A 27,327-nucleotide genomic window follows, 5' to 3' on the forward strand; every position below is an offset into this window, starting at 1 on the left:
TTAATATCGGCAAATTCCGTAATGTCACACCATTCCAGATGTGTGGATGTGTTTAAAATAGTATACGGCACGCCGAAAGACGCATAAAGCTAAAATGTTGTGCTGTAATATGCGAAGACTTTGCATGGTTAGAATCGAAATATTAGATTTGTTCCAATGATTATATCAGCAAAAAAAGTATGTATAGGAGTTCGGATGCTAAGTTGTACGCACTCTTTATTTAAGTATCATGCATCCAAACTACTGACCATATTTCATAAATTGACACCAGTGAGCCTATTTATTTTGTAAACACTAAATTTGTGTAATAGCGAAACAAACACAGAGTACAAAACACGAGTGTAGCAAATTTTGCCTGAATCTATTTTTGGAGTGAACAAGAACATGGCGCCACAACACTGTGGAGTTGAAAGTTTTACAAAACTCACAGTCTTACTTACTTTTTACCGAGTTCTCATTTATTTGATTAAACTACGAAAATGAATATGCAGAATAAATGAGAAAAAAACGCCTTGGCCTTTAAAAGAATCATTGCAAAGTCTACTTGACTGATATTATCGATGAACAAATACGAAGGTAGTCTATTTTAGTTTGATGTAGATGTATCAGAAGACTGAAAAGTTATCCTACATAAAAGTGTGACAATTTTGGGTATATTGCAACATTTATGAACGTAGTTCTACGCGTAAAACGTATCGCGCATGTAAAAACACGAACGCAAGCGAAACAAATACGGCCAGTTGAGTTCATGCCTTATGTATGATGTATTGAAATTATGACATCATACTTTATGTCATTCATGTACTTTAAATATGTCACTGCTGAATCAACGCGAGCTAATTAGCAAGTAGAGATGAAAATGTGTTATGCCTCCGCACATTAGTCTTGGAATGTTGTTTACTACTGTTTGGCTCTGTAATCATTCGTTTAAGATCGAAAATAAGTATAATCTCATATTAACAGCCGTTTGCGATAAAATATATCATCCAATCATATCTCATCGAAGATTTAATTACAGGGCTGCTTGCTATATGTTTATTTTGTCATTTGTCAATATTTCTGCTAGACAGAATTAGAAAGAACTAGGTGAAATATTAACACTCAAAATTGGACTACAAAGAAAATGATGTAGCTTTCTGAATATTATCTATGTATTCAAACGGTAGCCATTTTGAGCACTGTGACATTATCATACTTTTCTTATATCGGCAAAACCATATATGGAAAATTAGTGAAAAACAATTAAGACAAATATATTTTATGGGTCATGATATAGTATGAACCTTAACATGTGTGTAAAAGTGTATATCTTACATTTAACCTCCATAATTTATTGTATTTAATATAATTTTGCCACAACTACAATATGTGGTATGCCTATATAAGGAAAGGACGATGACGTCACAGTGCCCAAAATGGCTGCCATTTTATTAATTGATAATATTTAAATTGACATGTTTTTTGTTTGTTGACCCACTTTCAAATTTTTGCAAGTTTATAGTATAAATTAAATTTCTTTTTTTTTTTTGTTATATACATTGTCAAACGTTGAATGTTCCCCTTTAATGCAGATCGTATTGGAACTCAAAATCATTTACTATATTTACTCCTAATTTGGCCTAATAATGAATATTTATGTGCTTTTAATTCAACTTATGGTGCTATATTGATAAACAAAAAAATAATTTACCGTGATGATAATTCAAGTTTAATTACTTAATTTCAAATATTATAGATCCTTACCCGTTCCATCGCCGTTGTCAGATAGATAAAAATACGTGTCTGTCATCGTCAATACAAGCTCGTCCGCATTATCGACGTCAATAAATGTTACTGTTTCAACGGGATCATTTACTGCGGCCGTATTTAATATAGTTCCGACAGCTGGCCCGGAGAATGTTGGATTCGTGGCTGAATGATAAATGTTAAATTTTATGCAATTATACGGGTTTATATCATTGTAAAAGAGACAATCAGCGTAAATAATTCATAATACTCTAAAATGATTTTATTATTTATTATTTGTTATTTAAATAAACAACTTTTGAAATCAAATTCATTTATTTATTTATTTATTTATTTGGGTTTTACGGCACACCAACACAGTAAAAATATGAGGTATGGAATCAAAATTTGCATACCTGCTGGAATCACAGAGTTACTGCAAAACCAAGTGTTAAGACCCTATTAGTCGCCTCTTACGATCATGCAAGGGTAAGGCAGTGGTTCAAATTCTTTTCATACACAGATCGTCCCAGAATCATATGGGGCTCGAAATCAAATGTATGGGATATTCAAATGTATGGGATATTATATATAGCAAAATTTAGATACCTTCCGAATAAATAGAATAACGAAATAATTTTGTAAAGTATCTACAATTGTAAGATTGTCTAAGCAGATATGGGTTATAGTTTGTAATTTAACTTATGTCCATAACATATCTTTTTATAAAGCATTGTTTCTTATATAATATTATATTCGATTAGATTTAGATACATAAGGTATGTCAATGTGAACGAAATACTTTGGTGTTGGCATCGATAAAATCGGCAATGCAGTAGAGAATGATAAACAATTTTAACTTGCTGCAAACTAAATTACACCAATTCATCATTTTTGTGGTAATTCTTTATACACATATCACTTGTAAGATTTTCAATATACAGAAAACATGTAGTGTTCATTATTACAAATTTCTACTTTCTTCTCTCTGCATTGTTACAGATCTTTACAACTCGAAACATCCTGCTTTTCTACATTTTATGCAATCTCTATAAAGAATAATAAATAAAACTCACTACAATATTTTCTCTTTATTTTATGACACCCTCTCCAACTTTCCATTTATTTTAGTCTCTTTCACAAATTTGTGACTTACAATGAAAATGGCCAAACGGTTTATTACAAAAAGTGTTCAGTCTCGCATCTAATAAAATGAAGTCTTATGTCCAAAGGGGGTGAACTATTTTGTTCTCAAATAATTCGCCATCTTTTTAAATTTTAATACGGCTTAATCTGAAAACACATTGTCAATAAAAAGTTTGCTTGTTATTTACCAAATCAGACGCTCTGATAATCACATACATATTTTCCCTTATACATTACATTCGCATTTCACAGGTCTTTTTTCATCTCTATTATTTTTTTCATTTATATGTTTTATATATATATTATGCCTTTTATTCTATGTAATATATATCCCAGTCAATATGTTTTTCGTTTAACTTACATCTTACAACGTGTGCCCCTATTCCCCATTCCCTGGATGCAGTAGACGCACCAGACCAGTCTACATCCGTAGCAGTATTGACGGAGCCTGCAGCTTGATGCTTGCCAGGAACTATAGTTCCAGTATTTCTATTGCCAACTACTTCAGGCCCAGCAGCATACCTGAAATGAATGCTCTGTGCTCATGAAGGAAAACGGACTTGTTGGCCGGTTGTGTTAACTGTTTCAAGTTCAATAAAAGTGTATCTTTTACGCTTTAAGATCTACATGGATAGCAGAATTATGTATATATATCCCCTGTTGCCATTGCCAAATGAATGTTAAAGGTATCCAATGGCAATTTTTCACTAAAATATTTTATCTTTAGATATTTACGTCAAATGTATAAAATCCTCAATGGATGTAATTAACTTCACTAAATATATTTTTTAAGTTTGCATCTAGAACTAAATTCAAAATTAAATGTCATGCAGTAACAGCTAATTGTTAAAAACAGCTAGTGTTTTAGTGGTATAGAAGTACACAGTTATGCATTGTTTATTTATAAATGTATACAGTGTGTACTCAGACCTATTAAATGCATAGTATAGTAGACGCAACTTGACCCCGATGGTTGACCTTTGTATTATAATACATAATGAGGCACAACCTATTAGTGAAAAGGAGTGTACGGCAAACGCTTCATCTCTTTGCATTAAATAAACACGAGCTGCACGAGAAAATGGAAATATAAATTTGTGTAAATAAGAATTAGTGTATTGGAAAGTTTTAACTGATCAAATGTAAGTATACATACTTTGATATTGCACTGTATACAAACTAATTCCATATAAATATATACGGCTACCCTAAGCACCCCCTTATTTCTACAATGAAATAATCGCGGTCAAGTTGCAGCTACTATACTGATAATACACATAAGTTTGTTGATTTTATGTTTATATAAACTGTATGAAGCAATTGTTCATGTTTTAAAGTTTGCAATTTGGATCTAATATACCTTTAAACAAAATTTATAAACTCAAACCTAATCAATAAACGTGTAAAATACAAGTGATATTTTAAGGGTTTATGGTACAGCGTTTGTATATTCCCCTGTACGTATGTTGATAGGTTCCATAGTTTCTTAATATTTCCCGATTTAAGTAACTGCATTAAATGCATTTTCAACGGTATTCGAATATAAGGTACTGTTTCTAACTAACCTGAAATTTTCAATGATAAAGTAAAACGATATGAGCCGCACCATGGGAAAACCAACAGTGCATTTGCGACCAGCATGGATCCAGACCAGCCTGCACATCCGCGCAGTCTGGTCAGGATCCATGCTGTTCGCTAACGGTTTCTCTAATAGCAATATGCTTTGAAAGTGAACTGCATGGATCCTGACCAGTCTGCGCGGATGCGCATGCTGGTCTGAATCCATGCTGGTCGCAAATGCACTATGTCGGTTTTTTCATAGTGCTGCTCATATAATATGTTATAAACTTAAAAGGAAGCATATATCTGATATATAAACTTATGCCCCTTTTACAATCTCCCGGTGTCAATAGGTATAAACTGAAGGAATCTCCGTGCCTCGTCAGGTATAAGCCGAAGGAACGAACCGATTTACCAGTTTGGACAATCCCACGGCGTCATCAAAGGAACGAATCTACTTACCACCCTATGCAATCATCTGGCTTCACAAGGTATTGAGTTGTAACAGTAAAATCCACATCTTCATTTGCTGTAATGTAAAGTCAAAAGCTGAACATCCAAGTTTTATAATCCAAGGATATGAGGTCCTGCTGTAAACCCCTTAAAATTAGAATTCATCTTTCCTGCAAGAGACAGCAAGTGAAATAACAAAGAGGAACAATAAATACAAAAAAGGAAGAAACAAGGAGACATAAAGTGTGAAACTCAAAATTCAGAAGATTTTTTTAAATTTTAAATGTAAAGGACTTGCTGGCGAGGGATAAAATAAATTGAACTGTAATGAAATTATACATTTGTTACAAGATTAAGAATTATCAATAACGACACTGTCATCCATTAGGGATAAATTGAAATGTATTGTCAGTGGTCAATTTGATAGAATTTGGCTGACGAATAAAATATGAAAATTAGATCCCTCGGAAGCACTGAGAACAAGGCAAACAGTGAAAATTGCAGACTCGGTTTGATTGAGCCTGTTCTTGAGCAGTAATGGAAAATGCAACACTGTCAAACCGCGTAATAAACTATGTTTTTCTCATTCTGCTTATGTATATCAATCATCATTTATGTTATTTGCATTTTAAGTCTATATGCTTTATTGTGAACTACCTCTTTCGGCATGTAAATCTATATGTTGTGTTTTTATCTTTAATTTTTGAGTAACATGTTGATCTTGTGTTTCGTTTCAACAAGATAAATATGTGATAAATAACGATAATTACATATGGCTATCATTTAGTGCACATATTACCATGATATATTTGTTTCTGATATTTAGGCTATTTAATGTTGATTTGTACAATACGGAGATATATTTGGACTAGTACCTAGCTGAGAAAACCATATTGGACAGCCGCTAGGCGAGTCTAATATGGGTTTCCAAGCTAGGTACAAGGTTAAAATATATCTCGTATTATACAGTACAATGTTAAATAATCTTTAAATTCTGTATCTATTTTATTTTAGTTAGAATTAAAGAATGATTCACTGAATATTGTATTTCTGCCATTTTATATATATAATTCCTGATTTCAAGACGCACAGTCAAACTCTCTACATAGAGTGATTACTTCATCCGATTTACATTCGGACGCGTTTCGGGCTTTATCGTATATCTAACATTGGACTGTTGACCCGTCCAAAAATGTCAAAAAATATAGGTTATTATGTATGCCCATGCGTCCAGTACGGTAATATATTGTACGGTCACGTGTTGCAAATAAACGTTCGCGACTGGATAAATAAAATGGATATAGAATAAATAAAAATACACTTCGTACAAAAAATTGTCGATTTGTTATACAATATATTTTGGTTTGTAAAGCTCATTGATTTTTATTTCAATACCATTCAATACTATTTATTATTATGCTAACAGGGCTTGCTAAATTATAAACGACATATTGTAAATTGTATATCTAAGAACTATGAGATTTAATTTCCGACTTCAAACCAGAAGTTGGTAAATACGGTTTCAACCGTCTGAAGTCCATATCACGAATTTTACCTGATGTGGCAGTATGTGCAGTCGAGCCGATAAGTCGATAGTTTCCGGTCGTAGTAGGTCGCCATACCTGTAACTCAACCGCTGCTGCAACTTCCGCTTTATAAAGCCACCTGTTTATCAAACCACAACAATCGAACGCATAACTCGCATCACATACGAGGAAATATCTATCTGAAAGAAAATAGTTTTATGTTTGCATCAATCGTTTTCATTCGATTCTCTGTCAAAAAACGATCACAAGCCGCAAAATTAGGGGCTTGGTGGTCTAGTAGTAACACGTTTGACTGTCTATCTAGATGTCCGGGATTCGAATCCCGGTCCAGGCACTGGACTTTTCTGAGATACTCTTGAGGCTAACTAACTAAGAGGCAAGTACCTGTTCTTCCCAGGAGAAATACGGCTTCGCGTGTACCGGTGCTATGCACAAGACACATCATTAAACAAGATTGCCTATTCGCAAAAAGCTAGGCTATGTTAGCCAAACATATCTGTATCTAAAGGATTTTTTTTCTATTTGTTCTTGGGGCTTTCTCTTGCTCTGTCCCTTTTCGCCCTGTGTCTGTACTGGTAGAAGGAATTTAGCGCCCTGGGTGATTACCTTTGTACGTAAAGCGACTCTGAACGTGTTTATCATGTAAAATTTGGCCTATATACATTAAATATGGTACAATATAGTGTGATATGATATATAATATGATTTTATAATTTTGCTTATTTCTTAAATAGAAAGGTATGTATTTGCTCTATTAGTTAAAATCCAGTTAAAACAGCAGGTTTTTGATCGTCCTCATTAGAAAAATGTGTCACGGGGACAGGAGAGAACTGGTGTAGAGGTAGAGCGCTTCATCCGAAGGTCGCGGGTCAGAGTCCTAATGAGGTTGGAATATTACAATGATATCTGCATATCTGTACCAAGGTATGAGTACTTGTATGAAGGTCGAGGATAGTTATATCAACATTCAATAAATACCCAGAAAAGTACTCTCAATTCTTCATGTAACATCAAAAATAAATGACACACTGCTATATAATTTAAACTAGAGAAAACTTTGTTGATATGTCAAAATTATATTGTCTTTGGATAAATAATAAGGAAATGCTAGGCCCCATGGCAACGTCATGTGACTTCATCTGACCCAATTTACTCCTTTTTCTATTTTGCATATAAATACTTACTTGTCACTTATCTATCTATGTTCCAAGCTACCTTTTCTTAAATTGGGTAAATATTGAAATGAAGTGTAAGCATTACGCCATTAACGTCAAATTATAAATGTGACATCATTGAAATGTTTGGCAGGCATATTGTGTTGGTCATTGCTTGAAAATCAGTGATGAACAGAGACATGAGATTGAATCGAAAATTAAGGAAAGGGACAAAATTCTCTGCTGCAATAGGTTTAAAGGACAATGCCCTAAAGAAAACAACAAGTTATTAATGGGATGGGACGTTTAAAGGTGGTCAAGAGAATATTGCTGACGACTCGTGGTACAGACATGATAAAAATAAGGTTCTGTCACCTTATATGAATTAAAGACCTCCTTGATACGGCATCACAGTTCAGTGTCCAAATTTTGCAATACGACAGTAATATCATATGAACAGTATATGTTTAATTGTAGGAAGGTATGAAAATGTCTTTAATGGCGATAAACATTGAACCAGTGGTAATCTTGAGCTGTATTGACTAATTGTATGTAATGACAGTGTCATAATGACGTTCGGCCGCTTTGGAAGTAGTGACGTTGCCAAGGAGACGACAAAAGATGTTGTGCATGTTCTCAAATTTGTAATTTAGATATTTACATTTATTAGGTTCATATCCGTCATATTTTTAAATTTTAGCTAAATGAGACTAGAAATAATGAATCTGTATACTTTTCCGTCTATTTATTGAACACCCCTCGTACATCCTTAACAAATGACGTCATTCATGACCTGGCCAAAAATACCGGTTTTATTTCAGGAGTACCTATAACTATAACAATTCTGTGTTGAAAACTCTCCTATTATCGTATGGCTCCATGCATTATGACATTAACATAATTGGCCCCGGGGTCATTATTGATAACGGCCCTGATGTTAGCGTTGGAAATTAACGTCCATAAACAGAAATTTCATTTTGACGTTTCATACAGGCAAAACAATGAATATTTCAATTTTAATTTTAACTTGTGAAGCGTAACGTCATGTAGTTTTCATCAATAAAACTTATTTTCATATATTCAGGCCCAAGCTTTACTGTAACCAACAAAGTTAAAAAAAGCAAAATGAAAACAAGAGCTGTCTCCATAGGATGACACATGCCCCCGATGGCACTTTGATTGAATAGTTATGGCCGATGTTAGAGTTTAGGACCTTTGACCTACGGAGCTGGGTCTTGCGCGCGACACATCGTCTTACTATGCCACACATTCATGCGTAGTTATTTTAAAATCCATGCATGGATGACAAAGATATGGACCGGACACGCCCATCAATGCACTATCATGAAAAATGACCTTTAACGTCTAAGTGTGACCTTGACCTTTGAGCTACGGACCTGGGCCTTGCGCGCGACACGTCGTCTTACTGTCGTACACATTCATGCCAAGTTATTTGAAAATCCATCCATGGATGACAAAGATTTAGACCGGACTCGCCCATCAATGCACTATCCTTTAACGTCTAAGTGTGACCTTGACCTTTGAGCTACGGACCTGGGTCTTGCGCGCGACACGTCGTCTTACTGTGGTACACATTCATGCCAAGTGATTTGAAAATATATCCATCGATGACAAAGATATGGACCGGACACGCCCATCAATGCACTATCCTTTAACGTCTAAATGTGACCTTGACCTTTGAGCTACGGACCTGGGTCTTGCGCGCGACACGTCGTCTTACTGTGGTACACATTCATGCCAAGTGATTTGAAAATATATCCATCGATGACAAAGATATGGACCGGACACGCCCATCAATGCACTATCCTTTAACGTCTAAGTGTGACCTTGACCTTTGAGCTACGGACCTGAGTCTTGCGCGCGACACGTCGTCTTACTGTGGTACACATTCATGCCAAGTTATTTGAAAATCCATCCATCGATGACAAAGATATGGACCGGACACGAAAATTGCGGACAGACAGACTGACAGACCGACAGACGGTTCAAAAACTATATGCCTCCTATCGGGGGCATAACTATAACTCTAATCTACTTGCTTATAAACGTGATCACGTTTAAATTGCACACTGAACTTTTAAAAGTTTTTCATACCGTATAATAGGTAAACACGTAATAAATAGGTAAATCTCGGGCTATTAACACCTTGCCAAGGCAATTAGCGCTCAAGGTTACATCTCTTCCATGTATATATCATACATAATGCTTGCTTCCGGTTATAATGCCCCCTTCCTGTTATTTGACATGGGTGGCATGATTCTCTCCTATGCAGTTTTGTTACTATTTGTAGTAAGATATGTAATAACACACTTATCTAACATACTAGTAAGACCCAGCGATCCGCCTTGGGGGTTACTCTCGCCAACGATCTGTCCAGAACAAGCTGAAAAAACAAACAAATGAATTAATATTACAAAACCATAAGAAGAAATAACTTCCATAGATCGTAGTGTCCTCAGATGGTTATGCTATTACTGTGTTCGTGTGCATATGCATACAAAAATAATACAAAACCAGAAATACAAAATAAAACGTTTACCCTGCTAAATTTCTGAAATGGACTGGTCTATCATTCAATTTGGACAGTACCACTTATTACTCAAAGGGATGTGCACTGAAAGCTTACTGACAGAAGAACGAACAGAACTGGTCGCAAAGGCAAAATCACTTGCCGCCAGTAGGCTGAAGGTAAAAGACCCATCACAAAATAACTTTATTATATTGTGTTTCCGTTATGATAATTATACACAATTTATGTCGTAAATAGGGAAATACATGGATCTACTTAAAAACTGACAGTGACATATAAGGTGGCAAAGGCAAAATGTTTACTTTCTAAACATTTTATTGAGTTAATAAACTTATGTTGAGATCAGACTTTATTTCTACAGAGTAAAAGACTTTTTAGCTACATAATAGATAAGCTGTGTTTAAAATATACTGAACAAGAGAGCCAGAATGTCACAATATACGCCCGTCACAGCAAAATTCTTTACACTAGCACCTTTATTTTCAAATGGAATTTTAATTTTGCGGTTGTTTAGTAATTATTGTAATTCTTTTGTTTTTCTAAATCCACATAAAAACTCCTTACCAGGTAGAGATACCTTAAAATACACCTAAAATTTGAAAGTAACATCTTTGTTGTACCACATAAAAAAGGTCTTGGTTTGTCCCTACGGTCAATTATAAAAATGTTACAATATAAGTTATTTATAGTAACAACTAAGGGAAGTTAATCTTAAAAAACAAAATCAAAAAAAAAGTTGTAAGTCCACACAAAAATCCTTACCATGTAGAGATAGGTCAAAATACTCCTCAAAATTGGATGTAACATGCATGTTGTACTACAGAAAAGTGGTCTCAATTTTTCCCTACGACTAGTAATGAAAAAGTTACAATATAAGCTATTTATTTATAGTAAAACAAAGGTAAGTAATTCTAAAGAAGGGACCTGCGCATGACACTTCGTCTCATGATGATGTACAATTGTGCCAAGTTACATAAAAATCCCTCCATGCATGAAGAAGAAATGCTCCGGACAAAGTTTTCATTCTTGTATCTTTTGACCTCTAAGTGTGACCTTGACCTTAGACCTAAGGACCTGGTTCTTGCGTATGACACTCCGTCTCATGATGGTGAACAATTGTGCCAAGTTACATGATATTCCCTTCATGCTTAAAGAAGATATGCTCCGGTAAAGTCATTCTTGAATTTGACCTTAGATCGCTAAGTGTGACCTTGACCTTAGACCTAGGGACCTGGTTCTTGCGCATGACACTCTGGCTTATGATGGTGAAAAATTGTGCCAGGTTTCATCAAAATCCCTCCATGCATGAAAAATATATGCTCCGGACAAAGTCATTCTTGAATTTGACCTTTGACCTCTAAGTGTGACCTTGACCTTAGACTTAGGGACCTGGTTTATGCGCATGACACTCCGTCTCATGATGGTGAACAACTGTGCCAAGTTTCATCAAAATCCCTCCATGCATGAAGAAGATATGCTCCGGACAAAGTCTGTGGCTGCCGCCCATCCGCCCGCCCGCCATGGGCGGTCCCATAATACGTCCCGTTTTTCAAACGGGCGTATAAAAAGGGGTGATTAAATAAATCAAACACATGAATAAATCAAAAATGTTTTTGTTGTGCAAAAGAGGTATGATATTGTGTCTTAAACCGTTTTCGTTTTCCACTCAATTGTTTTATTGCGAGGGAAGATAACTAATAGATATCTCTACTATAAGTACTGGCCTAAGACAAGAGTTGTCATTCTTTGCGGATCACTTTAAATTAGATATTAAAACAGCTGTTATCATATTATATTAACAAAACTATCAAAATTTACACATTTGTAAAAAAATTTTGATTATATCAAGGACTTGAAAATGAGTTTCTAAACTTTATTTTATGTATTTCTATCATTGAAAATTTTAGGGTCTATCTCTAAACTATGTTATTATCTATCAGAATGATTTTCGTTGGCACGAAAACACGAAAACTCGAAGACACGACAAATATCTTATCTTCCATTAGACAAGCGTACAAAAACTATTGAACTGAACATAACATAACTGCATGCTAGAAAATACAAGTTGAAGAATAAAAATAGACCTATGTTCTATGTTTATTTCGACCCAATACCATTTTGTTACATAAAAAGATATCGAAACAAGAAATATCTTTAAAAATGATGGTCGGCGAATTGTAGTAAGGAAAGAAGTTTATGAATTTTTCATCTAACATTCATCTTTCATCTAACATTTTTCAAATTGCAAAACTAAACACCGCACTTTATCAATTTAAATGGTTCTCTTTTAATTTTTCGCAAAGGTTTCGTAGGGTTGCAATTTTGTTTCGTTTATCCTTAGACGAATAATTACAGCAGTAGTTTGATGAAGATTCATGAAGCGGTTCATGAGAAGAGGTCATTAAACGTGTTTATATATTTAGCTAAATTGGTCCCTATTCCCATTTGTAACAAAATAGCAGGAGACCTTACGATATTGTTACACATCGAGTTTGATAAAAATCCATTACATTTTATTGGTTAATGCGAAGAAAGGCATATCTACTTTTAGCTATAGTGGTCCCTAATAGGACCCAAGTTCCTATATAAATAAATTTGGAAGAGGACCTTATAATGATGCTCCAGACCAAGTATGACAAAGATCCACCAAGCTGTTCATGAGACGCTGTATAAAGGCATTTCTAGTTTTAGCTCTAGCAGCCCCTAAAAGGGGTCAAATGTCCCAGCTGAACAAAGTTGGCTGCGGGCCTAATAAAGATGCTACAAATCAAGTTTGATTAGAATACATGAGAAAAAATCAATTAAAGGATTTTTTATTTATTATTTTTATTTATTTCTAAAATAGGCCAACTGATCCCGCTTTAACAAATGCATATTCGCTATTCATGAATCTTTGGACAATGACGTCACACATATAAAAAAAAGTGAAGGTCAAGCAAAACATACAATTGTAATTATTTCATTATTTCTGTTTCATAAGCAAAGTTTGACCGTAGTCATATCACATAGATAAACTGTATGCAGCGTACCTTCATTTCAGTGTAATGAGATTCAGTCATTATATAGCATATATATAATAAAACAGATTTCAACTGAGTTCAATATTTGCATACCATACTAAAGAAAAATATTCATATATAATAAATCAGTTAAATAATTAATAACAAATATATCAAAGCAAACAAGTACTCATTTTAATATGCAATCTGAATAAGTCACAAAAGCAAGAAACCTTTTCATATACAGACGACAATTGTAACAAGGAAAATCTTTTAAAAAGCACTTCTCTACATAAAAGACTCTTATCACACCACCCTTATTCATGTGATACGCAGACCGTATTCAGCTCTTTCTTTAATTTGATATATGTTGGTATTTGAACAGGTTTTTATCATATTTATTAAACTTACTTATCATTTTGAGATATAAATATATATTCTTGCTAAATATACTGAGCCAAAGTTAGCTTTAAAACTGTGAACAGCGTCGTTTAGGATAAACGCTTTGTCTACATTTCACTCAGCGTAGCACAATCAACAGAGTGAAAGAAATTGACACTCTCCTCCAATCAGACAGAGTGTTGCATAAATCTTCCATTTTGATAAATTATCTATAATGCGTTATCAAGTAGTTTGATTTGCAAACTGAAGTCACGTGGCTAGGTAACAAAAACGAATTTAGACGGCGTTCGCCGAAAAAGTCGAATATAAAAATAATATTTCTCACAATTTAGACCCAAAAATGCACCTGAGGCCACCATCGCATTCCTATTTTTCAAAACTGTCCGTGAGAATACCATCTGACTCCCTAAATAGGAGGGCATGACCCCATCACGTAACTCAAATATTGGGCAAAAATGCAGCAGGGACCACCATTTCATACCTGTATTTCAGAAATGACAAGGGAAAGACCCTGTGATTCCACTGTCAGTAGGGGGTTAACCCCCGTACCTCAAAGATTGGACTCAGAAAATGCTGCAGGGGCCACCATTTTATTCATATATTTCAAACATTTCCAGGCGGACACGCCCTGGCCTACCTAACATGAGGGGTTACCCCCTTCCGTACCTAACCCCACTCGGCTCGCCGATGCCGCCTTCATTTTTTAACTATTGCCGCTCACCGCACCCCAATGAAATATTTCTGGAACCGGGACAGTTATACATATACTTTGTATTCTTAAAACTATAACTGACATCCGACATATTATTGTATTGTTTTATAATCTCAGATCTCCTAATGCAGTTTTAGTGAATATGAATACATTCGTTCGAAAATAAAGAATAACGCTTCTAAAACCCTTTGCCACTTGTTTCAGAATAACTCTGCGTTTTATAAGAGATGTCTGATAAGTATTTGTCTTGTTTTCGTGTTGTCGTGTCGGCGGGGCAAATACACGACAACATGAAAACACGAAAACTCGACAAATACCTAAATTTTCGAGTTTTCAGGTTTTCGTGTCGGCGGGGCGAAAACACGAAAACTCGACAAGTAGTGTATTTGTCGTGTTGGCGGGGAGAAAATACGAAAACTCGACAGATAAAGTATTTATCGTGCTTTCGAAAACACGAAATCACGACAAATAAAGGGCGCCAACACGACAAATTCATACCCACCAACACGAAAACTCGACAGATAAATTTGTCGTGTCGGCGCCCTCTAACCGTCGTGTTTACGCGTAAAATGTGTCTTGTTTTCGTGTTTTTGCCCCGCCGACACGCCAACACTAAATGACAGAAATCAGCCACCATAAAAAACTGTAAATTTCTGCATAGAAATAGTTACTGAAAATGGTGCAGCTTATAATTTTACTTGGGGACCATACGCCGCTTTTCATGGAATTCACTGAAGATTCCATGTGCACCGCCGTATGAATAGATCTGCGGATGTTTCTAAATTGATTTGTACTTGTAGCATGATCTGCTCAACCCGGGGCTAGAGGGCGTGGACGGTAGCATGCATTTCCACTACCGTCCATGAACAGGCTCAATCAAACCGAGCCTGCAACATTTTCATTTTTGTCGTGTTGAGCGATCAGAGGAGTTTCCACTTCTTCTATTTTTTTTAATTTCCTAGAGAAATGTAGACTATACATGTACATTCTAGTGTCTAGCTGAATGGTCAGTGAGAACGTACACCACTGCATCGGATCTTCAGCCTTATGATGCATTGTGCTAACCGGCGGGGAAGGGGCTTAAATAACAAAACAAAACTTAAATAACTAACGTAACATCTACTGAATATTAATAAGGGAAGTGAATTTAAGTATATAGTAGCATGCTGTCTTGCGCACGGGATACCATCCATATCAAATCAAAGAAGCCATGCGGTATTGATAAAAGAAGCCCGACAGGTGCAACCCTAACACACGCAATTATTATTAAAAACACAAAAATGGTCTCGTGAAAATAATTATCATATGACAACCTTGCGAAACATACACGGATATACTCAATGTTATTGCAGAGCACAGAACATAAGAACATCAGTAAGGTCAGCAGTCTTGAAGCAAATATACTCTTTGTTTAAATAATAAAACGGGAAGGCACTTTCTTAAATTACGTAGACTTATAGAACAGAAAGGAAAGTGTCTTGATTATGTATCTTGAAAATTACATTGCATACCATATAATTGAGATGCCATAAAATATCTTCCAAACTAAAACAAATTTAACTAAAGCTTATGTATATCTCTTCAATGAGGTCTAAAATTCAAAGAAACTTTAAAGATTCTACTAAAAGCACTGCTCCTGGATTTGTAAATATATTATATAGATTAATGATATTCATACAGCTTTAAATAATAGGAAGCAACTTTCTACCTAATTTATGGTCAACTTACGATTCAACTGTGAATAACTCCGATCTAGATATAGCAGAATAATCCATGTGGAAATATAGCTATACTTCATTCTTTTTTTAAATAAATTACTAAAATAAATAAAAATCTTATATCCTTCTGTCCTTGATATTGAAATCACTACTAAATATTATCAAATGCAAACGGTACATCCGGTTAGCTATTTACCTATTTTGGCAAAACTGTTATTTATTTATTGCACTATTGCTAAAATTTAAATTAGTATTCAACTCAACATTCTATCAAATGCAGACAACTTCATTGAATACTACGCATATCGATAAACAACTTCAAACTGATTGTATATAAAAGGCGTTATGTTAATCCTGTTTTTATTCCTGAAGTTTATTAAGTTGATGTTTCTCTTTAGTCATGGTGGATATTTACAGATCTATACTCGCAACACATGCCTTTAAACGTAATTGAATGAAAAGCTATTAATGCATTCGGTATTAATTTAATACTGACCATTATCAATTGAGTTGAGTGTGTTTCACATATTCCTTAGCAGAAACTAAAATTAGTTTTGAATTTGAAAGACCCTCCTGCTGTATTGCTTGCGAACAGTAGTAAAATTAATAAATGCAAAACTTTAGTTAATATCATTCATTTAATGAAAACAGTCACATGTGAACATGTAATGATAAATGGATTCAATATCATCACATCACCACCACCGTCATTAAAGCATAAAAAATGCGATATACAGGTCGTTTTTACATAAACAAAAAGCATAAGTTAATGACTGAAAAAACGTTCAACTATTTTCTTTATTTGTTAATATTTACATTTCCCATACATTTTGTATGAAAACAGGCGTTTATTTTCGTAGAAAGAATATCGGTGTAATAATGTCAAAGACGCTCCATTCCGAGAGATTGCACGCGCAACCTGACGTCATTCACAAAAAAAATATAACAAAATGAGGTCGTTCGAAAATTCTTCCAAAATTGAAGCCAAAATTTCAATTGTATCATAGCTCGGTGTTTTTTCTTAACAAATTTGGTGCAGGTAATTCGTATACACAGAGTACAGGGTGTGGTAACTAAAAGTGTGCAGGTATTTAATACCCGCACGCTAGTTACCGCACTGTTGGATAGGAAAGTATGCCAGCGTGTCTGGAACAGTAGACAGCGAAGTGTATTTTATTGATTTTCTGCTCTAGCATTGGTTTATTTTACCTGGGCTTTACACATTTGTAAAGCAAGGATTTTAAGTACTCACTGAACTGCTGTATATGGCAATGTGGAACGCCTACAACTACTATATATGGATGGCTATGATACAAAACAGAAAAAACATTAAAGCACTCGGGTAAACGATTTATACTTGGGGGCTACGCCCCCTCGTACAAATCGTTTACACTCGAGTTTAAATGCTAGTTCTATTACATAAAACATTAAATCATAGCTTAAACTAGAAAAAAAATCAGAACATGAACACGTTTGATCAGAATGAAAAAATGACAAAATCACCTATTTTTCCTTATTTTTTAACATTTTATACAGGACCTGGTCATTCCTTACAAAGTGACGTTTTACAACAATTTTTTACTGCATACACACTTAGAAATTTTACAAAACTCTAAGATTAATAGTACTCTTCTAGTTTTAATGGAAGAACGACTAGATTTTTGTCTTTCGTTTGAATATTTCTTTGAAGAAAAAAAAACAATGAAGGTACGAGTCATTATCTTACGTGCGATGGCTTTTCGGAGTGACAACCTAAAGACAAATTAACGACTAAGGCCGTTTTCCTAGTATAAACATACATTGCCTTGTCACCGTCTGCATACATTTTCATTCTAAATGGATCGTGCGAATAATCCTCGTTGATCCAAGATTATTTGTAATCGATATGAAATATGAATTTGCGTTATAAGATAACAGGTTAATATTAATGATTTATGTACAGTCACGTGCAAACATTTGTATTTTGCTTTTAGTGTTTATTTTAAAGTGACAGCCAAATTGAATATTTCTAAATGCCCCTAATTATTCACTTCACAACTTCTTTTCAAATTCATTTTCGTAAGAAGAATATAAATAAATGAATAATAATATCTTACGTTTTAATATTCATATACAGAGGGCAAAGATTTCCATGAAATCACATTTGTTATAAAATGAAATTGTATATGATTATAAATCAGGAGACTAAATTAAAGTACAAAATGACACGTTTGAATATACTGTGCTTATGATAAATGATAATTATGCTTTTCATTCATTTCATGATCATGTTCTTGAGATGTAAGAGTCTTAATATATAGATTAAAATGATATCTATGAAAAGGTTGTCTTTTTCAAATTAAAGAAAAACAATGAATTTTCAAATATGGTCTGTTACTGTCAGGATATTGATGACATTGATGTCGAAAGACGGCTGTTATGGTAGTGTTAAACGCGCACCGGGCAGAAAAATGTAACTCTTATGGTAACATGTAACCAAGATAGCAAAATCTTAAAAATGTAAAACATGCGTGTTCTGTGGTTCTGTGAATTTTAGCAGAAGCAGTGCTCTTTAAAGATGTTTTAGACATTTTCTTAATTTACATACAATACTAGAGCTTAAAAGCTTAGCATCAATTGACACTTCAGAAGTCTACGCTTTGGTATTGCATTTACGAAGTCATAATAACTCTCAAGAACTTTACTTACCAGTAACCAGAGGGCTGAGCGTGAAACTGTGTAACTGTATGTAAAATAAGAAAAAGATACAATACTTTCGCGATCAGACCTTGAATTGTTATAACAAACAATACCTGATCAATTAATCTGCATTGTTCTTATGATATCGTCACTTAAAACGCATGCAAAGTGTTGACATGTACGGCTTGGTGAATAACTTTTATGCAGCTGTCTTACTTAGGCTATAACAGAACATTTTTGCCCTTACCCTGCTAAACTTCTATAATGAACTTTCTTTCAGTTTGAATAGTACCATTAACTATTAAAAGGGGTGTATACCAAAAAGATACTGACCGAATAGCGAACAGTGCAGATCATGATCAGACTGCACGGATGTGCAGGTTAATCATGATCTACACTGGTCGCAAAGGCAAAATCAATCGTGTCCAGCATGGTAAGGATAATTAGAGTCAGAGATTTTAATAATAGTTAGGTATTATGTGAGTGTTTATTTACATTAAATCGCCAAAATATTATTGGTGTCAAACAAATAATTCTCACACATGCACTATCACTACGGCAGAATTTGAAATATAAGTGATGTAATGTTTAACTGCAAATAGAAAAAAAATGCATTTTGGCTAAAAAAAAAAAAAGGAAAAGAGCCGACAAAATTTAGAATCGGTGAAAATCCCAATCGAACGGACGTCTGCCGGAAGTGAAAAAAATATATCATTCTTTTTTTAAATGTTTTTTTTTCAGAGATTTGTATTGTTAATGTGCTGTTTGAAAAAGAAATTCTAAACATTTTATTTGTTCTAGTTTATTACTCAGTTTATAAGTTTTATATGTCGAATTGCTGCCTTGTTTTGGGCACGTGATTATCATCTCTGCAACCTCTTCCGACTATCTGATGGAAAACACAAAAGATCTTCTAAAAACAGAAGACGCACAATCGAACATCTCGGAAGAGCTCTTCTTATTCTGGCAGATCATCCGTGGTCCAAACGAACGGGGCAAACGAACCGCCAGTTAAACAATAAATTTATTTATTATAATAATTGAACGAATTGCATTTTCGCAACTTTGAATACTACGAACATAGAATAGTAAATATATATCTCTATATTTTGCAATTAATAACTGAGCCGTTCCCAACATTTGTAACAATAGTATTACACTGTATTTCTTTATTTTAAATGAACAATTAATTTCGTCTTAGAGGATTTCAAAACTTACTTGTGCGAAAGCGCATTTGGCCATTTTAGACTGGCTCACTGTAATTTGCGATAGAAAGTGAAATCTAACGTAAAATTAGTAGAATAGTCTAAATCCTCCTAGTTTGAAAGCCAACACTATCGAGAGGTCTCGATAGACCTCTCCAACAAACACATTTAGTTTGTCGTGAACGTTGCCGTAAATGATCGCGTTAGCTTCAGATTTGGCATGCACACTTAAAAATGTTAAGGTATACTACCTCCTTAAGTAAATTTATGTTTTGTTAAGAATCAAATTCTGTCTTCTGTTACACCTCACTGCTTACCCGCATATGTCTAAATCTTTAAAATCTTCATATACCGATCAACAAGAACTCGGTGGATTCCAATTAGCTGCCTTGTCCTTTTTTTTCCCGTATAACAAAAATGCAATTAACTATCATACCGAGAAATCTAAGCCACTTTGCTGGCTTATTGGCGAAATTGTCTCCCTTGAAAACAGCTTATCGAGTTTATCGATTAGCAATTATCGGTCAATTTACGCCTATTGAAATATAGAAGGGGAAAATCTTTAACACATCAAATGACATCAAAAGCATTCCCTGACAATATTTATTAAGTTATTGAAGTAATCTGCAATATTTAAATTTTCTTTCAATATAATTTTTAATAAATAAATTATGATCTTCTTGCTTCCCTAAGCGTTTGAATTAAGTAATTAATTTTGATCCCGAGTCCCATTGATTTCTGTAGGAAATGACAGATTTTAAGATTTACATTGTCTTTTTGAATGATACATTCTCATATTTATACTCTTCTCACAACATTTATTAAGTTATTGAAGTAAACTAGAAAAGTTAATCTTTCTTTCAATTAGTTTATTTTTAAGGTATTGTATGTCTTCTTGCTTTCCTAAACGTTTGAATATCACTGATTTTACTAATTTGGAAAGTTTTGCCCCTCATAGTACACGTGTACTGATCCGTACTGATGACATCGGATAACCTGGTACAAGTCTCTGAATTAGATAGACATGTTTTCGAACTAATTCCGTGTCTAATGTCATTACTTTGTCAGATTAAATATAAATGTTATTTTAAATTACACGTTTAAATAAAAAATATTTAATTTTTTAATTCATTCAATACTAATTTTCACTAAGTACTAGAATTATTTATTGCATTAAAACATAACATAACATAAAGTTGATTAACATATATTACTACATGTTCATAGTTAAACTGAAATATTGTATATGTAAATACATATTTCACTTAAAAGTAATGTGCAAATATAAAAACATATTATTCGGCTGCAATTATTGTAATTATTTCATATCTGTACATGATAAACCTCAATTTCATATCCGTACATGATAAATCTCAATCACTGTCACATTGTCGTACAAGATTAAAGTCAAATAACGCGTTTGACCGAATGCTGACATATTTCTGTATATTATGGTAAGTAATTGGATTAGTGGCTGGTTGTCTGACATGCCCCGCGGCTAGGGACAATTATTACGGTTCTTGTCTAAACACAAGTTAAAATCTAAATTATAGATATGAAGTTATAAATAAACATATTTCTAAACATGATTTTGTCAGGAAAAGAAAACATTTTAAAGCCTCTGTCCAGAGATGTAAAAGAAATTATTGGTTAAAAATTCAAAATGAATTGTTAGACAGTGATGTAAGTAATACACAACAGTTTTGGAAGTCAATTGGGAGGGTGGGAATACGGGATAATAGAGAAAATGAAATTCCGATGGAGGTTAAAGATGAAACTGGGAATATTACGACTGATAAAGATTATGTTTTTTAGTAAATGGAAACAAGATTTTATTTCATTGTTAAACCAGCCACGTAATCAAATATCAGTTGAAAATGATGATATTGATGTTAACACCAATATACAAAATGATACTGGTGATAGTAGTTTTTCTCAAGATTTTTCCATAAGTGAAGTTAGAAAAGCCATTTTTGATGTCAAAAAGAATAGATCAGTTGGCATTGACGAAATCCCGGGAGAGGTTTTAAAAAATGAAGCAGTTGTGGCTTTTCTGCATAAGTTGTGTAATACTTGTTTCCAAGCAGGTACTGTACCTAGTATATGGAATAAAGTGTTAATAAAACCAATTCCTAAGTGTTCTACCAGTGATCCAAAGAATCCGTTATCCTACAGAGGAATTTCAATAACTCCTGTTGTTTATTAAGTGTGTTGTACCTTGTTAAACAAAATAATTACTGATTGGGCAGATGTGAACAATATTATTTTTGAAGGACAAAATGGTATCAGGAAAGGTCGCAGTACTGTAGACCAGATACATGCATTTACACATATAATTGAAACTAGGAAAAAAATTAAATTGTCCACATGTTGCGCCTTCATTGATTTTAAGAAAGCGTACGATACTGTTAATAGAGACTTGTTGTTCAAAAAATTGTCTAAACTTGGATTTCACACTAAGTTAGTCAAGGCTGTAAAATCGCTATACCAAAATGTTATGTGTTCTGTTAAGTTAAATTCCTTTAATACTGACTGGTTCTCTGTAAACACTGGCTTAAAACAGGGCTGTTCTCTTTCGCCCGTTCTTTTCAATATTTACGTAAATGATCTAGCTTTAAAGCTTAATGCACTTAATAGAGGGATTGATATAGATGGCGAAAATATATCTGTTCTTTTGTATGCAGATGATATTGTTCTTATAGCTGCATCTGAGGATGACCTGCAAAATATGCTGAACGCGTTGAATAGTTGGTGTGTAGTCAACTTTATGATTGTTAAACCTATGAAATCTAGTATTGTTCACTTTCGTAATCCATCTATCAATTATCAATATATCTAAATATTGCTTCAGAATTGGAGGTACACCAATAGGTTTTGTTTCACAATATAGATATCTTGGTCCTGTACTTACAGAGCTCTTAGATTACTCAGTTACAGCAAAGACAGTTGCTCAATCAGACAAAAGGGCTCTTGGCTTACTGATTGCTAAAGAAAGGCTTTTGATGGACCTCTTTATGAGGCTTTTACCAAACTATATAAAACTACTGTTTGTTCTGTTATTACGTATGCATCATCTGTATGGGGTACTGAAACATTTACATGTATAAATGCAGTTCAGAATAGAGCTGGCAAGTATTTTTTAAATGTTGGTAGATATACCCCAAATGCAGCGGTCTGTGAGGATATCGGGTGGAACCCAGTAATAAGTTTATGTTGGAAAACTATTATATTATATTGGTGCAAAGTAGTAAATATGGATGAGACAAGATTAAATAGAAAAGTGTTTAGTTGGTCAAATAAGAAAAGTAGCAATAAATGTAGAAATTGGAACTTCAGTGTGTGTCAAAGATGGAAAAAAACATAGCTGTGATAGGTTTTGTGACATTAATGCTTTTGCCAATAAAAGTGATATTTTAAATGTAATCTTACCTAACATTTTCAGTGAATTTGTAGAACAATGGCATTGTGATGTAAATCGTGATACTGCTCGTAACGGTGCTGGTGGAAATAAGCTTAAACTGTATTGTACATTTAAACATAATTTTTAAGTAGAACAGTATTGTGAGATTGTTTTAAATAAATCATATCGAGGTGCACTTGCTAAGATTAGGAGTGGTACTGCTCCAATACATATAGAAAATGGTAGATACAACGGTCTTCCTGTTAGTGACAGAGTTTGTTTTAGTTGTTCCACTGCAGTTGAGGATGAACTTCATGTTTTATTACATTGTCCTTGTTACAATACTATTCATACAGATTTACTGTTAGAAGCTTGCAGAATCAATATAAATCACACCTTTACATGATACGGAGAAAGTAGCTTTTTGCTGACAAATTCAGAGATAGCTTTAACCTGTGCCAAAACCTGTTTTAGTATTTTAAGTAGGAGAAATCTTTTATATCATTGAATAAGTATAAATGTATATATGGTGTACTAACTTGGTTGTACAGTTTTAATGAAATTTTACTAAAACTTTTTTATGCTTATAAAAGTTAGTATGTAAATGAAAGGGAATTCTTAAATATTTAGCTACCTGTGAATAGATTATAGTCTACTTTCCAGATTTTATTAAATAAACATATTGTATCTTATCTTATCTTATAAATTTTGATAATTTATATTACCATGAATTCTTTTTTAACCGTATATGAACATTTTATATTACAACAGGAAATAGTCTGTGCTTCTCTTAATATCACTTACACATTGAAATAAGAATTGTGTTTTAAAAATGATAGAATGTACATTCAGTTTGTACTTTTTGCCCAGATCTCAGAGAATTTAACTGCTTTCCCCTAATCCATGCATGTAATTTTATAACCATTTAATGGACATTAGTTAATCAAAAGCTGTTTATTCAGACAAGGTGCAAATTGATATGATCAGTGGCAATGCCTCACCTAACTATGATCTAAGAAACCACTGCATGGCTATCCTATCTATAGGATATGACTGACCAGATACATGATTTTATAATTTATTATTACTTGTTGAAAGATTCCAACAATGATACACATTTGTTTTCCAGTCTGTCTGAGTACAGAATGTTAAACCAAATGCATGAAAATTACTTGAATTTAGAAGTTCTTGATTTTGTTTTATTCTTTATGAACACAGCACTGTTTTTGAAAATAATCATAATATCATAAATTTATCTTAAGTCAGCATTAAGTAACTGGAATTATAGCTGTAAAAAGATAAAAAGAAAAGGTTATATGGATAAAAAAAAACTTTGAGTGCACGGTATAAAGTTTTATGGTACATTCAACTTCATTTGCACGAACTCAGAATGATCGAATAGCCTGTTATACTCTTGCACTCCACCTTTGGTCCTTATAAAACCTCTATCTTTATATGGTATACAATTAACGTGATTGTTTTTGAATAAGCATAAAACTGTATTTTATAGCATTTCCATACTTTCCTCAGTCAATTCCTTAGTAAGAAATGCAGTATATCATGTTGCTCTTTGGCGGAGCAAGTTGAAGCACTTGAACAATTATTGATTTATATAGAAATATTTAATGGTACATCTCAATATCAAAACTTTCAAAACAGCATCATCTAAGTTAAAGATATATGTTGTTTTTTTCTTCAAAATCATGTAAATCACGTAAATTATGTGAATCATAAGGATATTTCATTCAAGTTAATTTTAACAGAATTCGCTCATCTGCCTTTTACTGTTTGACCTTAATTGTGTATGACACGTTAGATCATGAATGGTAACATTTGTGTAAAGTATTTACTAGTGGCCCGTAAAAGGGACCAAGAGCCACCATTTGGGAGAAGATCCTACCAACTTTACAATAATGCCACATCCCATGTTTGACGAAGTTCCACGCAGTGGTTCTTGAGGAGAATTTGATCCAAGGTATTTCTAATTTTAACTCTAGTGTCCACTGAAAGGGACCAAAATCCTTATTTTGAAAATACTTCAGAGAAGACCTTATATTGACGCTACATAGCAAGTTTGATGAATATCCATCGAGCAGTTCAAGCGATAAGGGAGTTTAAAGATAATACTATTTTTAGCTCTAGCAGCCCCTTAATTGAAGCGAGTGCCACCGTTGGAAATATTTTTGCAGGAGACCTTATAACAATGCTTCAAACCAAGCTTGATGCAGATCTATCTGGTGAATTTTGAGAAGAATTTCTATTTTAGGTCAAGCGGCATGCACAAGAGGCCGCCGAGTTCCCTAATTTGCACAAATTTCAAAGAGTTTGATAAAGATCAATGAAGAGGTTCATTAGAAGAAGTTGTATAAAGGTTTTCCTATTTTTAGCTGTAACTGTCCCTAAAAGAGTAAAGTAGACCCATTTGAATTCTCTTGAAAAAGGACTTGCAAGAGTGCTGTAGACCAAGTTTAGTGTAATTCTAGCCAAGTTTATGAAACTTCTGGACGATAGACTACAGACCATGAATGCGGGGCAATCCACCTATACAAATAACTCTACCTGACCCCTCGGTTCGGATAAGCTAAGAATTGTTTTTAAAAGCACTGACCTCCAAATCATACGACAACAAAATTTATAAGAGTTTTGTAGTTGCTATATATTTCTTCAGACGGCTTTGAAACTTAATTATTTTCAGATCATAAATTATGGAAACACATAAGAATTAGGTGTTTTCACTGATTTTTCCATTCAAAGTTATAAAGCGAAATTGGGTATCGGAGGTAAACTGCCTTAGTCATAAAACTTTATATTTAACAACCATTAAGTATCTATTCCAGTGCATCAAATTGGTCAAGACTGCAAGAAAATATTTATTGCCCGGGTTCGATTCCCGACTCGGGCTTGTTTTCTTTTTCTTTTCTTGATTGGCATTTTAAGTTAGTTTAAAAACCAAAACTCATGTTCTAATGTTCATAATATCACCAAACTTTAATTTTAAGATTGATCATTTTAGCCAAGTTCTGTTAATACTTTTTCAATAAATGAACCTGAAACACTAGACTGCTTTCTCAAAGGGACTCGGCTCAAGATTTTGGCTAAAAACGAAGGTTCTGTCATATTATGGCTTTTATAACATGAATGTTTATTTGCATTTTTAAAAAAAAAAACTCACGATGCTCTATGCATTTGATCTTGGTAATACAGTTTAATTAGGAAATAGAATATGGAAATTCATGAAGATAATGTTTGTTATAATATTATTTTCAGATGATATAGAATATCAAACTAAATGCTTAATAAGAAAATACAAAATGCATAAGATATATAATAATTTTACTTGAAATTTTCATTTGCCACAATTTTGGAACTATAAACAACCACTTCTTTTTGAAAAAAAATTTGCGCCATGTTGAATTATAAACAACAACTTCTTTTTGTAATAGATTCAAGCTGTAACAATACATGTACAGATCAAAATGATCTAGATAAAAATACACCACAATAAATCACTAATGTGATGACCTGTGGTCCCATAACTCTACAGGGGCAAGGAATTTTACTGCTATTGTGATAAGGTTAATTGCTTCGCAAGTAAGCAGGGGCCCTAGTAGTTTCCACTAGGAAAACTGGGCAAAAAGAACATACTGTATTTTAGAAATAGTCTCGTGTAATTCCATTCTGGACATGGTATATACAATCAAATAAGTTGCATCTTAACAAGTGATGAACTCCCCTTAACGAACTCCCACTCCTTAAACATAGTTGAGACATCGGGCATGAATGGAACATATGTAGCTCCTTCTCATTTACAATTACAGTCAAACCTGTGCTGTGACAACCTCCTAATAAAAGTCATAACACATGCTTACAAAAGCCACTTTTCCCTCTACCCGTTTAACCAAAAAATAGTTACTTTACCTGCCTTGAGTTACCACCTGTTGATGAAAACCACCCTTTTCATTTCCCAAGGGAGGTCTTTACAGACGGGTTTTACTGTATATAAGTGTTCTAGCATCCACAAATAAACAAAATGATATTTTTTCAAGCAAAGACAGTTGGTCATATAGAGGTAGAGG

General features: G+C 33.8%; 1 protein-coding gene across 1 annotated transcript in view; it reads right to left on the reverse strand.

The window, feature by feature from the left end:
- Positions 1–16,175, reverse strand: part of LOC128555313 (uncharacterized) — a 48,486-nt gene extending 32,311 nt beyond the window's left edge. Inside the window, exons 1-6 of the mRNA XM_053537378.1 lie at positions 15,978–16,175; positions 9,930–9,989; positions 6,440–6,610; positions 4,894–4,960; positions 3,233–3,393; positions 1,744–1,911 (exon numbers count right to left, since the gene is read on the reverse strand). Of these exons, the coding sequence (XP_053393353.1) occupies positions 1,744–1,911; positions 3,233–3,393; positions 4,894–4,960; positions 6,440–6,610; positions 9,930–9,989; positions 15,978–16,047 (697 nt within the window). The 5' untranslated portion in view covers positions 16,048–16,175. The remainder of the gene's footprint in view (positions 1–1,743; positions 1,912–3,232; positions 3,394–4,893; positions 4,961–6,439; positions 6,611–9,929; positions 9,990–15,977) is intronic.
- Positions 16,176–27,327: the final 11,152 nt, after the last annotated feature.

The sequence above is a fragment of the Mercenaria mercenaria genome, chromosome 2 (genome assembly GCF_021730395.1).
Source record: "Mercenaria mercenaria strain notata chromosome 2, MADL_Memer_1, whole genome shotgun sequence".
Classification (NCBI taxonomy): domain Eukaryota; kingdom Metazoa; phylum Mollusca; class Bivalvia; order Venerida; family Veneridae; genus Mercenaria; species Mercenaria mercenaria.